The sequence below is a fragment of the Poeciliopsis prolifica genome, unplaced genomic scaffold, assembly GCF_027474105.1.
Source record: "Poeciliopsis prolifica strain line A6 unplaced genomic scaffold, Auburn_PproV2 SCAFFOLD011, whole genome shotgun sequence".
Lineage (NCBI taxonomy): Eukaryota > Metazoa > Chordata > Actinopteri > Cyprinodontiformes > Poeciliidae > Poeciliopsis > Poeciliopsis prolifica.
The window spans coordinates 4,928,779-4,943,834 of record NW_026562386.1 but is presented as its reverse complement, the minus strand read 5'-3'; the positions used below and the strand labels follow the sequence as shown (position 1 = coordinate 4,943,834).

Here is a 15,056-nt window from a genome sequence, read left to right as displayed (position 1 = left end):
AATGACAGATCACTAGATTCAAGTCATGGCTCTGGATAAAGGGTGGCTAATATTTTTTGTAGCTAGAAGAAAAAATGTTAACTATCTTAGAAGATTACCTTAGATCTAAGATATTTAGATCTAATTTTCTAGATTTTCTATAAATAGAAATAACTGTATTTTTTGTTTATTTAATTGTTTTATTAGGTACTGTTTAAAATATACCTCTGAAAGAAAAAAAATATGTACCAAGCAGAAGAAAATTTTAAAAAATATTCTTAGTATTAATTGTTAGCACCAGAGCAACTTGCAAAAATGCTAATTTAAGCTGGAAAGCAGCCAAATGCTGTAAAATTTATGCAAATGTCAAATAACATGACTATAAATGTGTTCAGCGTCAAATAATCCATTCATTTGTGATATAAATGTAAAAATAAATCTTCCCATTTTATGATATTGAAGGCTGTGCTCAGTGTGAAAGAAAATGGCAGCCAAAAGAGGTGCGTACCGACCTGCAAACAGATTAGAAGTTAGTACATTCAAGAGCACTTTGAACATCACAAGCATACTCTTTACCTGGAGGAACCTTTACTGAGTGCGGTTCATTTTAACAACATTAAATGGTATTTTATGCTGAAGTGACGAGGACTGAATATTGAGAGACTTTTAAGTCAAACTCTCTGTGCTTCGTGCAGAAATCCCACACATACGAAAAACTTTAGATGTTTTAAAGTAATGAAACAATGCCCATACCAATTAAACTTAAAATGGATGTTGCATAGAGACAAGTTCAAAATTTGACCAATTTCTAAATGTCAGGCATCCCTGGAAAGACCTCAGCAACAGCACCTGCCTCATCTAAAACTTCTTATTCAAAAAATATTAAAGAAGTTTTAAAGCCCTGATAATAATAACTGTGAACAAAAGTTTATGCAGGTGTGTATGTATGTGTTAGCATAGATCATTGTAAACCATAGTGTATATTATATTTAGTAAAAACATAAATAAACACTGCAGCAGAGTACATTTGACCCACAATACAAATAACTTTCCATAATTTTGGCCCAAATTGATTTCAAATCTTGAAGGTTTTGAGGGCTTTTTATATCTGAATCGTCTTTAATGTGATCAAGATGGATGATTGATTGAGTGGACGAATGTAGCTGCTTTACTTTCCTCCTCTGTAACAACTTGAGAGTTCCCCTGGCAGCGTTAGAAAACTTTACCTTGCTCAAAATCCTATTTTATTCTTTCTGAAAATGTGTGAGTATATTTTTCCAATAAGCCTAGCTTTTGGTTTGGTGACATCAAGTGCTATACTTTTTCCAATATTTTATATATGAAATAATATCCAAAAAGTTCATATTTGGCCTCATCTGACTAGAAAGTTCTCCTAGTATTTTACTGGTTTGTCCACTTTGGCACAGCAAACATAAAAACAAATGCAACTCAGTTTGATGTGGTGAATATGCATAGAGGTTGTTGAATGCATTATTTATTATTTTATTGGAATCAGTGACTGATTCCTCTGTCCAAAATATTGCAAACAGAGTCTGGCTTATAAAGGAAAAATGAAGCTCTTTCCTCTTCCATCTTATGGTCCCTTTCTTAGTGCATCACTGAGATGTTTTGAAACATCTGTAACCATTTTCATCAGCGTGGTTTGCAAGAAAAAGGTAGCAAAGTTCTTGAGAGAGGTCTTTGGTGTTACGCATCATAAAATGCTTTCTGAGTGATATGTTGATGAAACTTATTCCTCAAGAGGGTTTTAGACATGATATTGTAGTATTTACTTCCCTCACTGTGGCCTGGCTTCATGCTGTTCAAAGTTCAGCTTTGACGAGACAAATCCAAGTTTGAAGAAAGAAATCAAAGCAAGCAAACAGGTATGTTTTTATGCTACCTGTAAATTTAATCCATGCGATTAAGTCTATCTTGTCTAACTGTGAGACACTTAGCCAAGCATTTTTCACTTGGAAGTAGCAGTGTTAACCCCTACGCTAAACTGGATCCGCAGTGCTGTAGGTAATCCGGGAATAAAACCAGTCCTGCAAGTGCACCATAAAACAAAGCACTGCAATCCAAATGTGATATCATGAATTTTTTATGGATTTTTAATAGTTTCTCTGCTGCATTAGAATTACATGCCAATGTCCTTCTTATCAGAATGCAGCCACACAAATAATACATGTAGCTAAAATAATAAATAGTCCTGCTTCTTCAGAGCATAACACTACTTATGAAAGTGAACATATTGGATAAAAGCTGCTTTAAATGTTGTGAGGTAAATTCTAAGGTAATTATTCTGAATTGTTTCTTAAACCAGTATATTTTTAGAGAATGTAAAAGTTATTAATTTATGCACTCGCAGTGACCATTACCAAAATCTTTGCAGAGGAAAACGATTTGTTGAACAATCTAATAACATTTTAATCCTCATTTGTAATGTGATGTCATATCATCTGAAAACCTGTTAAATTATAAATGGTTGTGGTGTTTAGTTTTTATTTGTGATTACAAGTGTAAATGTATTTCTAAGGAGCCATGAAAAACAATATAATTTAGATGTACATGATTTTGTTCATTGACGTGGCAGAGCAATGATGGAAACTGCTCTCATGTTTACTGACAATACCCTGTTAGGTTTATTGCACGAAACGAAAGGCAGACGGCTGGTTTTATACACCCAAGTGTGTAAGCACATGCAGTCGCAAACACACTTGCTCTGACAGCAAATGTCCAAAGGATAATGTCACACTTCTAATATCTGCAGCAGTATTGGCCTTGAACTGTTGGTGTGTCTGACAGACAGCGAGTCCCTGCACTCAGACACATACTGTAGGGTCCCTGTCACATCATGTTATGTTGTATGTGTGTACCATTGTCTCTGTGTGTTGGTGTGTGTGTGTGTGCCTGTATTGTGAATATATGACTGTCTCTGACCTCGGAAACATGCCTAAAGTCATGATACTGGCTCGTCCTGTCAGAAACGATTGAAATATGGAAAGGAAAAAGAAAATCCAAATTTAGCGTCATCTTAAAACATTAATGTGAATTGTGTCTGTTTTTCTTTTAATTTAATTAAAATATGATCAAGTAAAATATTTTTAAAGGAGACAAACAGTTGAAATTGTCTAGAATTTTACTTAGTTTAGTTAATTTGCAATTCAAATTACCAAAAAGAATAATACATCCATGCATTCAGAGAGGTGTTGGGAATAAAACCAGTCCTTTACAGCCATGGTCAAACATTTTGCAAAATGAACATTTTGCAAAATGTCCATTTATCAGTTTAGTATTCCTCGGTTTGGTTCCCATTTCCAGAAGTCACTGAGAACATTGTGGACAACGGATAAAAAAAATACAATATATAAAAGAAGGATAGGTATATATTGAAGATTAGTATATATCGAAATTTTACAGAAAGAGAGCAGAAGACTACAACATGTTTTTGATTTAGTAAATTAAACAAATATGTTGTCCTAGACTAGAGCCTGTAAAATTATTATGAAAGCCATAGTAAAATATATACTTTTTAACATTTATGTCTCAGATTTCTGTAAGTTTAACCAGTAATTGTTGTTTCTGACCTTGATTTAACTGCTTTAGATTTCAGTCACATTAATACCAGAAGAGAATGAGTTGACCCTGATATAATCTGAAAGAGAAACCTGGAGAGTAACAAAAGTCTAAATCAACAGATTAACTGTTTGAAAATGGAAAGACAGAGGTGAAAAAATGTCTTCTATACACTGGAGCTCTGGTGTATTGTATTATCTGGTGTGATCACTCTTCTGGGATTCAAACTCGTGAGCCTCTCTCGTTTTCTGCTGAGACTTTGCTGTTAATTAGAAGCTGGTTTCCAGGATGAATTGCAATGAATGTGTTTCTGTGTGTCCGTGTAGCTGTGTGTGTCGAAATGTGGTTCAGCTCTCTTTTCTAATTAACAGTCTGATCAGTCATCTGGGTTCCTCTCCTCTCTTCCCCCTCTCTCTTGGCATTTTCTGTTTCTTTTTTGCCATCTAGTTTTCCTTATTTCCCCTTTTCAGTCCGTTCATTTTCACAGCACTATCTTTTGGTTTCTGTCTGTCTTTATCGTTATTTGAACCTTTGTCCCATTTGTCAATTTGCTTCTCAATGTTAGGAATTGTGTGAAAATATATATATTTTTTTCTAGCATAGCAAAGAGATGGGGAATAAAATAAGTTGTTTACTGAGCAGAAACATGTCAATCATTGGAATAAACATAAGGATACCTTTGGGCTTGACTGTCTTACTGTTTTTTTTTTCTCTCTAACCTTTTTATTGCTTATTTTAAAACTTTATCGCTGTAAGGTTAACTATAATTAGCCTGTAAGTGATTACCTTTTTCTCAAATTTCTCTTGTAGCCCGTACCTGCGGCAGTAATCTGAGAGGGCCCAGAGGGGTGATAACGTCTCCTAACTACCCTGTTCAGTATGAGAACAATGCACACTGTGTCTGGGTCATCACTGCAATGGACTCCGAAAAGGTAAGCAAAATTATTTCATTCTAAATTTAGATGATTTGCTTTGCTCAAACTCATATAACACATGACTCGAAAGGAGTTAGTCAGACTTTCCCACTTTTCTTTGTTACATGGTTTAGGATTAGTATTAACAGGACATACTGTAATGTCTACCTCATAACAAACTTCTGAAAATCTAATCTTCCACTCTTTTGATGGACTTTGCAGAGCATTTAATATATAATATGACAGGTTTCGAAGTGAAACTGTTGAAACTGCTTCTGTCTTGCTTCAAACATGTAGATGAGGAATTCAGAGGAATTTAGGTGAACATCAAGTATGCATGTGCCTTTGATGCACTCTAAAATGAACTGCATGCTGAGACCTGTGGTGAGGGAATTTAAAGTGTTTTGCCATGTAATGACCATGATGTCACCATCCCTTTCATACATCTTTGAAAGAATCAACCTATAATCTTGAACCTATTTAAATTTAATGTTGTATCAATGGTCAGATAATTTTAAGCCCATTTAATGAAATGTAAGACATGAAATGTATCCCGAGGAGAGTAACATTTATACTCCTAATGTGACAGAATTTAGCAAAATGTCTTAAAAATGCTTCACTGATAGATGATCATATAGTGTCTGTCAACGTCAAAACCATAGAAAGGTGGTGTGTGAGCATTACGTTGCTATGTAATCAACATAGAAATCAAAGGCTGAGGTGCAATTTACACACATTGTACAATCCAACAGAGATGATTAACTAGAATATCCCTGAAGTTTTGATTAGACAAAAATGAATGAAAATGCAGTTTTACAAGAGGAAAACAGACATTTTATTTTTGCACTCAGCTCACTTTTCTGAGACTCTGAATTTAGGATGGTGTTTCTGCAAACATTACAGAAAACGTTTTCCTTAAATGGAAAACCCTGAAAGTCTGTAGCTGTGTGATTTAATGGGGCCAGATGTAACTGAAAAAGATGCTTGGAGTCTTTTGGTGGTAAATGGAAATTCAGAAATGCACCAGAGCGAAACAGAAAAGGCAACAAAAGAGTTCACTTGCATTAATACTTTGAAATCCAGAACCTACCAGCCATTTTGATAGACACCTAATCATTTTAAAGAGAAATTTAGCAATTAAGATAAACAAATATGTATAATATTGCAGCCAGAAATTCAACTGTCAAATCGCTTCTGCAATTGTTTTAATTATTTGGGAAAAAATATCCAGATTAAATGCCTTTGTAAGTAAATTGACTCTTTAGTGCAGCAGAAAGTTGAATTGTAAATGTGAAAGTGTAAAAAAGTCCTGATGGATTCTTGGTGATTTATAGCCATGGTCAAACTCCTAACTCCTAAACCCACGATATGACATTACAACACCACACATTTCTATTACTTCTTTTTGTGTCTCTTTATTTTTTTTCCAACATACTTCTGTGATTTTTACTCTCTCCCTACCTCCTGTTCCTCTGCACTACACTTTTTCAATCCAGTTTCTCTGTCTCTGTATTCTTTCTTCCTTTTAACAGCTTTATAATGACAAGTTTGAAAATGGTGAGGGGGGACAGATGGATAAGTGAAAAAGAAGAATAAGTTGTAACTGAGTTAATTGAAAATTACAGAAAATCTTACAGGTAAGAGAAATAAAATGCACCACAATATTTAGCCAGCTACTTTACATGCAAAGGCATGCTAAGGAAGAGAGACTGGATGTCCAGGATGGTACTTGACATGTGACACCCAAGTTTTTTCTAAAGATGGATAGAAATGGAGTCAGCTCACCTCTTAGCCCTCAAAGACTGGAGCTGAGAAATTGTGAGATATAATTGAAGAGAGACCACAGAAAATATAAAAGCCAGGCTGAAGAGTGGAGAGAAAATGACTTTTTGTTCTCCCTACTGTGTCTTTCTGACCTTGGCGGAGAGAAATGGCTCTTCACAAGGTGGCCAAGGGCTTGTGGCAGGCCATGACGCAGTTTCATTGTATTACTGTGCAGATTTATTTCATCCACGTTGCTATGAGCCTCTAATGAAGTCTCTAATCTGATTTATAGCAGCATCTACCAGTTTATACTGGTGAGTATGCTAGATCTATCTTTCATTATGGAAGACTATTTCAGAATTACTAATAAAAGTCGATGTGTTTGATGTTTCATGGCAAATGTTAGTATATTGTGAATGTGCTTGGTATCAGATGACACCTATGCAATGCAATACTTTATGTTCCCTTTTCTATCTGAGTTTATGGCAGATGTAGTATTTTTTTCTACTCTGTAAACTGTCTGGTTATATACATATGCATGTAAATGTACACATTTAACACCTCGAAATGCTTACATGTAAGTTCAATGGGTCCATTTCAAACTATGAACTTCAATACTTACTCAGTATTTTTAGATACAATCAAATCATTTTAAATTATGATAAATTTTTTCACTACTTTTCTTGCTAACTTGAAATTTTACCTTATTACAGCATGTAATTTAAGACATTTTTACTGATTTCTAATTTAGTTTTCAGCATATTCAACCAAGATTGTCTTTTTTCTTGGTGTATTGTTGTGTGTACTCCCTTCTTAGCCTGCCTTGTTATCATAAGAGGCTGCTTAAACACATTTTTCAACCCCTTACATTCACTAATCTATCTAAAAAAAAATGTTAGTTACATGTTCATGTTGATAGATGTCAGCCTTTAGTCTTTTTAATAGCCATCATTCAATGTGTTGTTTGAGTGACTTTGTACGATATAATAAAAACAGTTTGATGCTTTAAATACAGTACTTTTCAAATCTAACTTTGAACATTTTAGCATTTTGGCAAATTGCTGTTTCAAACTTCAGCATATTTTATTGTGTCTGACAGACCAACCCAATTTGGTGAATAGTTTGCAGATGGAAGGTGTAATAAAATAGGATTAAATTCTTTGAACAAATATAAATCAGAAAATGATTTCATCTGCACTTATTTAGAACCAATTGCTCTTACAACTAATCATTGTATCCAGTACAAATGTTCCTAGTAAAATTTGAGGGTAGGTCATCTACAGGCACCATGTAAGAAAATGAACTGTGCTCCATGAGATGTTCAGTGTTTTGCATGTTATTTTATGGCATAATCCTCCTTTTAAACTTCTCAACATATACATCCTTGACCAGTCTCTTGTGTATTTTCGCTTGACCTTGATGATGCTGTTAATGGACTACTTTCCTCACCAAATTTATTTGTCCCTTCAGAAAAGAGTAGGACATACTATTCTTTTTCAATCAATATTGGTGGACAAACTTAATTTATCCAGCAGTAAAGGCAGAAGAAGGAAACTTATAACAAGGTTTAATTTGGTGTAAGGAAACTTGGCTTTAACTTTGATTTCATTATACCTTCAAACAGAACTGCAGTCTTTTTTTCTGGCATATTCTCAAAACAGAAGAGTTGATGCTTTTTATACTCATATGCTGGGTAAAGGGGTGACCCACGAGTAGTTCAAAGAAATGTGAAATGATGGTAAATGTTTAATTTTAGGTTAGACATAGGGTGTTGAAATCCCTCCTTCAACAGCCCTGGATCAAACAGCTGAATTCCCTCATCAGTATTCAATCATTGTGTTAATGGACTGCTCAACATGATGATTTAGTTTTTGTATTGGAGTATTGATTAAAATGAATAATAACTATATCCATGCAAACATTTCTGCCTTTCTATTTTCACTTTTGTGTCTTTGTTGGTGTGCTGTTCTTCTTTCCTCCTGCACTCACAGTGTCTTTGTCAGGCTTTTATTCCAGATGACTTCTTTCATCAATAACACTGAAAAAAGTTTGTTTATTTTTTATTTTTTTATTGACGTGTGCATACTTGTTCTTTTTCCTTTTTCTTCTTTATGTAGTTTCACTTTCACAAGTTTAAATGACCAATAAGTAATGCCAGCTGGTGTGTGTCACCTTGTTAAGTTTTTGAATAAGAGCGCCTCAATCAATATGGTTTGTTATTGTCTGTCAGCCTCTCGGCAAAAACACTGTGACTGTGCTTTTATTTTTGTTTCTGCCTCTGTTGTTATTTGTGTACGAGAGGTTGTGTTTGAGTTTATGAATGTTGACTGTGTGTTTTCTGTCTGCCAGCTTAATTGCTAACTGCCAGCGATTGTGAAAAATATGTTGCACGGTGAACTGTCAGCTCTCGGGTCATAGCGAGGAATAACTTGGGTGGGCAGAAGAAAAAGGACTTGACAGCGCGTGTGTACGCGTGTGTTATTGTGTGTGTCAGTCATTTGATTCATCAGCGCAGAGCGGATAATTATTTTGTTCAAATATGAAGTATTCCTGCTGCTCACATACACACAGACACATGCACGCACACACACCCTTGAAACGCATCATATCACATCCCCTTTAAACCTCTAATCATTGCTGTCTTTTTTCTGATGAATACAAATTAGCAACTGCAGAACTGCGTGTGCATGCGTGTGGGTGTGTGTGCGTGCGCAGGTTTGGTTGGTTGGTTATTTTTATGCGCGCATCATTGCTATCACTTCAACATAAGGCCGACACAATATGTGACGTTCAGTCAGATTCCCTTAATTTTTACTTGATGCAGGAAATGAGGCCAATAAAGAACAATAAAGGCAGCAGCCAGGGTGTGTTAAAATCCAGCATAATTCAGTAGCGGTATATTGTTTTGCATCAGCGCTCAAGCTCTTTCATTAAAGAACAAAAAACGGCCAAAATAAAGTGCTTTGTTATGCATGTCTGAATAGGGCACCTTTCTCCTATTGCATCTGTTTAGCTTATTTATCAAAGCTGTAAACAAAATTTAAAGGAAGGTTGTGGTTCATTACTGTTTTGGTTTTTATCTGCCTCACTGACCATTCATGAGGCAGTCTTTGCCTTTTCTATCAATTGTACTTTGTATAAGTCACTGCTTAAACCAATTTGGCTTAAATAACTATTTTTTTTATAAATATCAGTAACTACTTTAAAGAGCAAGGAGGCCATTTTTTTAGCGAAAGACACACTGACTTTTACTGGCATTCCTTTATGCATCTCCTAAATTGACCTGAAGACATGCACAAACCAGTCGATGTTTACAAGTTTTGAGTAAGTAGAGGCCATTCTGGTGAAAGGGTTCCTTTTCAGCATCTGAAATCAAAAAGCAGGTCAGTAATAAACTCACAAATACAAGCCCCTTTTTCCAACTTAATAAAATAATAATACTTTTTATTTCTAAGTACCTTTCAAGACTCTTATGGTTGCCTTATATTAACAGCATAAAAATAACACTGTGAACAAAGAACAAAGTGCTGCAAAGAGAAAAACATTTAAAATACAAATAACTGCGTGTGAGTGTAAATGTGAAGGAGTTGACTAACATAAAGCAGAGATAATTATGGAGGGCTTAGACTGGTAACAGCAGGATTTTGATCTCAACATGGAAATGGATAGGGAGCAAAAAGGGAGAGTTTCACGTCAATCGTACAAACAAACCCACTAAGCAAAATCTTGCATCGATTGGAGGTTCAAAGATCTAATCAACATTGTGGAACCAAAAGTGTTGCAGGTTGATGGTCAGTAGGGTTAATGCTGAGCACACTGTGTTAAATGAGTGTAAGAAAAGGGTTGGACACATGTGACTCATAACTGCTACTAATGAATATTATGTATTTTGATGAAGTTCAGTGATCTGTGATGTCTCGGTGCCCTTTAAAGCGACAAGTTCATTGTGTGTTTATAGCAAAATGTTGCCTTCCAAGCCCTCGTGAGCTGGCTGTGTGCTCATCTGTAATCCGGTCATCACACACTCGGTCTCTGACGCCAGTTTAACATTTCACAAGTCATCTCATTTGGAGCTGCTACTCCCCTAACTCTTGGCAAGTTTGTTTTTCTTTTTCGATGGTGCCCAATGACATACATAGCATATAGAAAGGCAATATTCTTGTATAACAGTAAAATTCTTACCAGAAAGAATTAACTGCACCACTGAAGGCAGTGACTCTACCTATAATTGCAGCCTAAAAATTACCAGTTAAAAAATTGTTTTGAAGTTAACATATCAATAAGGTGCACTTATTGTAAATTTGTGTTTTACAGCATAAACATTGTACAATTAAAAATACAGTTTAAAATATACAAAACCTTTTGGAATTAATTTCACCAGGTCAGTTTTTATTTTTTATTTATTAAGAACCCAGTGTTCAGATCCCAGTTAGTTGCATTCAAAAGCTCTTTTACATTTGTAGATATATTTAAAATAAATAAATAAATAAATAAAAATAAAGACGACCTGAGGCCGGAACCATTTCACTCAAATATGGAGTCACATCTGGTTCCTTCCAAGACACAGCCAACGGGGTGCTTCCTTTAGACCCTCCTGTTATATTGAAAAACCACTTGTCAGATTAGATTAGTCTAAAAAACAATCATTAAAGTGAATGTTTTTTATTCTTTTTTGTTGGAGTTGTAACTCAGTTATTTATTTGTGTTAGATTTGTGCACCTGTATACATCACTACACTGCAATTTGAAACATCAATTTCTCTTTGTTTCATGCATTCACTGTTTGAAAACGATGATGTTCAATTGGTTTTTCAGTTTGTGTGCAAAAAGGTTTCAATGTGAGGTGGCACTGTGTCTGGAGGCAGGGTGAAGAGAGGTTCACTTGGCAGCTTCACTTTGCTGTCTGTTGCGTCTTAAGTTCAGAGTTTCTTGTCTGTTTCTGTTTCCTTACACAGTGCAGAGACATGTAGCTCTGTTAAAGAGAGGTGGTGTATCTGTGCTGGGCCTGTAATTATCTTGACGTTTGCCAAGGCTGCTGCTCTACCTCCAAATCGGAGAATGAGCTTGAAGAACATTGTAACATAGTCTCGCTCCTGACACATTGAGAAAATAAAACAAGCAAACACCTATTCCCCAAATCCTGTGATTCTTTCTTTGCTTTTATCAGACAAGAACCAGAAGAAATGCCATTTGACACACCAAAATAGCAATTTCTCTTTCAAGCAAAATGTCTGACGTAAGTTGTGACTTGATCCTCCTGTTGATTTATTATTCAAATTCTACAAACGAGATCAAGCATCTGTGCACAAGCTATTTCTGGGCTCTTTACATGTCACTGAACAATATGATCAAATAAATCTATATCATCATATATATAAAACTATATTTTAAGCCTCTGTTGGTTCATTTATAGCTTAGCTTTTTAAACATGCATGCAAATTGTTTCTAAAGTTCTGGTTAGGCAATAAAAGTAGTTCTGGCAGAATTAAGCCCATGGTACAAAAAAACATATTTGGAAAAATGTGAGATAATTGATTGAATTCTTATTTTTTTCCCAAAATATTACCATAAATAAGGTAATAATAAGGTAGTTTGCCTTCTCAAACATTTTCCATACATTTTCTTTCACTGTAAGTCTAAAATGTATCTGTTGAAAAAGTGTTGCTAACTCGTACAGTTCTCCAGTGACTAAACTCAACTCATTCATTTCAACAAGGGAAATCTTGTAGACTTTGGCTTCAGGGCAGCTGTTCTCTGTCTGGACTATTTCTGGTCATAGGTCACCTCAGTTTATGGTTTAAACTTTTTTCTCTACAGCTTTTTTTTGGCACATGATTAAAGCCAAATCATGTCTCAAAGATTCTAGTGAGCATAATTCTACATTTGGTAAACAGTATTAACATGAATATACCAAATTTTCCATCCAAGGAAAGTCATACAGTATAATATTAAGTAGAATTTACCTAGTCAATTCTGGAACTATCTTAGCATATCTGGTAAAACTGGGAACAATAGATCAAGGCAGCGTGTTTTTTTCTGAAGCCTTTTACTGGCATGACGTCAACGCAAGAATATAAAAAATAGTCTATATATTTAGTTTTCTGTGAAAATAGGCAGAGGAATAAGTAACACACAACAAAAAGGGGGAACAAAACGGCACCTAACCAAGAAAAATCACTGACATCTAGCAGAATTTAGAAAGCAATACTTTTCTCCCTCAATGCCAGAAAACATTTGCTGACTTAGTTTAAATTGTTGACCATACAAAAGTATCAGCCAATAAGAATCATGTGTTCAGTGATAAAAAAAACAACTTTCGATCAATTGCAATTTCACAGATAACTTTACAATGACAAACATTGTAGTCAGTACCACAAGTAGAAAGGCAATAATGTAACCATAAACAAGCCAGGACCAGTTGCGTCTTACAGGAATAATCAGAAGTGACATCCAAGGGCCAATAACCACTGGCAGATAACTTCAGAGAGACTTAAAATTGGCAGGTGCAAATTATTTTAAATACGTCAACTGCTGAAGGAAAATAAATAATCTTAAAACATCTTAAAACTTCTGACTTGATAAGGCTGGAACTCCTTTGGTATCATTGTGCACACTAAGTGTACATGACTTTAAATGCACTATCTGACAGAAAATGTGAAGACAGAACATTATGATTAGGGGATATCTTTCAACATAGAGTAATAAGATATAGATATGGAGAAATGTACTGAGACTTTCTTACAAAGACAAATTGTTTGGATTTTTAATCAGCAATATAATATCACACACCCTGTGCAGAAAACTCACAGTTGGGTTTAGAGAAGAAAAAATCAGCTGGTGGAATGACCCAGTCAATTGCTGCCTGAATGAGGACAATTTGTCTGGAAGAATGGGAAAAGCTCACACCTGAGCAATGCATGAAACTAGTTTCTTTATACGAGAGACATTTTAAAATTTGCATCACTGACAAAGGCTTTTCTACTAAGCATTGATGAAATGACAGAAGTTATGTCTGATACTAAATCTGTGTCATTTGACTACGCGAACGCTAATTTATGGATTAATTAGTTTGGATTCATTTGTAGGTATGGATAACCTTGGCTGTTATTAACATCTAACAAATCTATTAGAAAATCTTTTTGTCACTAAATTTTGTCCCCACTATAAAAGAACAATGAACCTCCTACAGGGATTATTTATTTGTTCAAATAACACATAAGTAATAAACATAAATTGTAAACAAACAGTTTTGCTATGTATTGAAAAGTGTCTGGAGGGATTCGCTTGTTCTAAAAAGGTTGACCGCCTTCAGGTTAGTGACTTAAAAGGTTGAATAAATTAGAAAGTTTGAAGTATGCAAAAAATAGTTAGGCCAACCTGTGTTTTGGCATGAGGCTCAATGATTGTGGTCTGGAAAGGACCAGCGCATGTGCTTTCATGTAATCTGAAAATACAAATACCTAACTGAAAGCACATTATTAAACCCATGATGTGTTAACAATATCCACATTTGAATTTATTTTTAGGAAACTGCTCAACTTGAAATTGAGCAGTTTATGCTAAGTACAAAAATATTGAAGAATGTCCAAAAGTTTCAATTTGATGGATGAAAACATATGTGTAAGTGTTCCACATTATTTTATGAATTTTGGTGCGTGCGTGAGCAACAGTGCCCCCATGATAGAAATAAACATAAATATGTTTACATTACATTGTAGACATACATCTTCATCAAATATTTGATATTAGAAATGTATATATATATATATATATATATATATATATATATATATATATATATATATATATATATATATATATATTTTTTTTTTTTATTATTATTATTTTTAAACACAGCTGAATACATAAGGGAGGCTAGCTGATCTGTATCCCTCCTATTGCATTTGGGCATTCATGAAACAAATCTTTATCTACCTTGAAGTTCTTTGTGAAAGGGGCCACTAATTTATTCCTTCAAATAGTTAAAATCTGATTACATACAGTATTACTGTGTGGGCAAAAGGGGATACTTTAGAGGCAAAGTTGACTTTCTGTGTTTTTTCAACCAGAAGATATTCAACTCTATCTATCAAGTTCCTTTTTTATAAAGTTTTAATAAATTTCCTTTATGCTGATGTCATACATCTATGATTGATGGCTTGCACCAGACTGCTCTATTCCAAAGTATGTAGTATTTCACATTTAGTAAAAGATTTTAAAATTAGCAAAAACTATGTCAATCATTTTTGCAATGTCGAAACCATTATTTTATTTTGTTTTGTTTTATTTATATTCTCTAGAACCAGACACCAGCTAATTCCTAGAAATTATTTGATCTCTTGGTATGTGATTATGTCATCAGGAAACCTCAGAGTTCAAAGCACTACACCCGGTGAATTATTGAAGGGACTTCACTTTAGATTTGGGTTTCTCAGTTGAAGTTGCACTGTTAAAATGTCCCATTGAGCAGTTCTACTAATGACCTCAAATGCTATTTAAATTTAAAATTTACATACCCTCCTGTGATTTTCTCTTTTTGCAAATATAGACAATTCCCAAAATTCACCATTATCATAATTGCATCGTGCGTAATCTTTTTCTTAACAGGCCAATTTAGAAATTATTGAAGAGCACTGAGTTTCTTGGCAATGACCTAAAAATAATAATGCTTAATTTCCTTCCATTTAGTGTGCCATTGTACAGCCACTGTTCACTGCATTGGCACACACAAGCTAGAATCTAAAAGCATACACAACCAAAATATAGATGAAAGATAACACATATAGGCGAAAAACAAAGTTAGACAGCACTCACACACTCA

The 15,056-nt window shown here is 34.6% G+C and overlaps 1 protein-coding gene across 1 annotated transcript in view; it reads left to right on the top strand.

The window, feature by feature from the left end:
- LOC129364073 (CUB and sushi domain-containing protein 1-like) overlaps positions 1-15,056 on the top strand; it is a 386,251-nt gene that overhangs the window by 215,687 nt on the left and 155,508 nt on the right. The window contains exon 10 of the mRNA XM_055036496.1: positions 4,369-4,490. Coding sequence (XP_054892471.1) covers positions 4,369-4,490 — 122 coding nt within the window. The remainder of the gene's footprint in view (positions 1-4,368; positions 4,491-15,056) is intronic.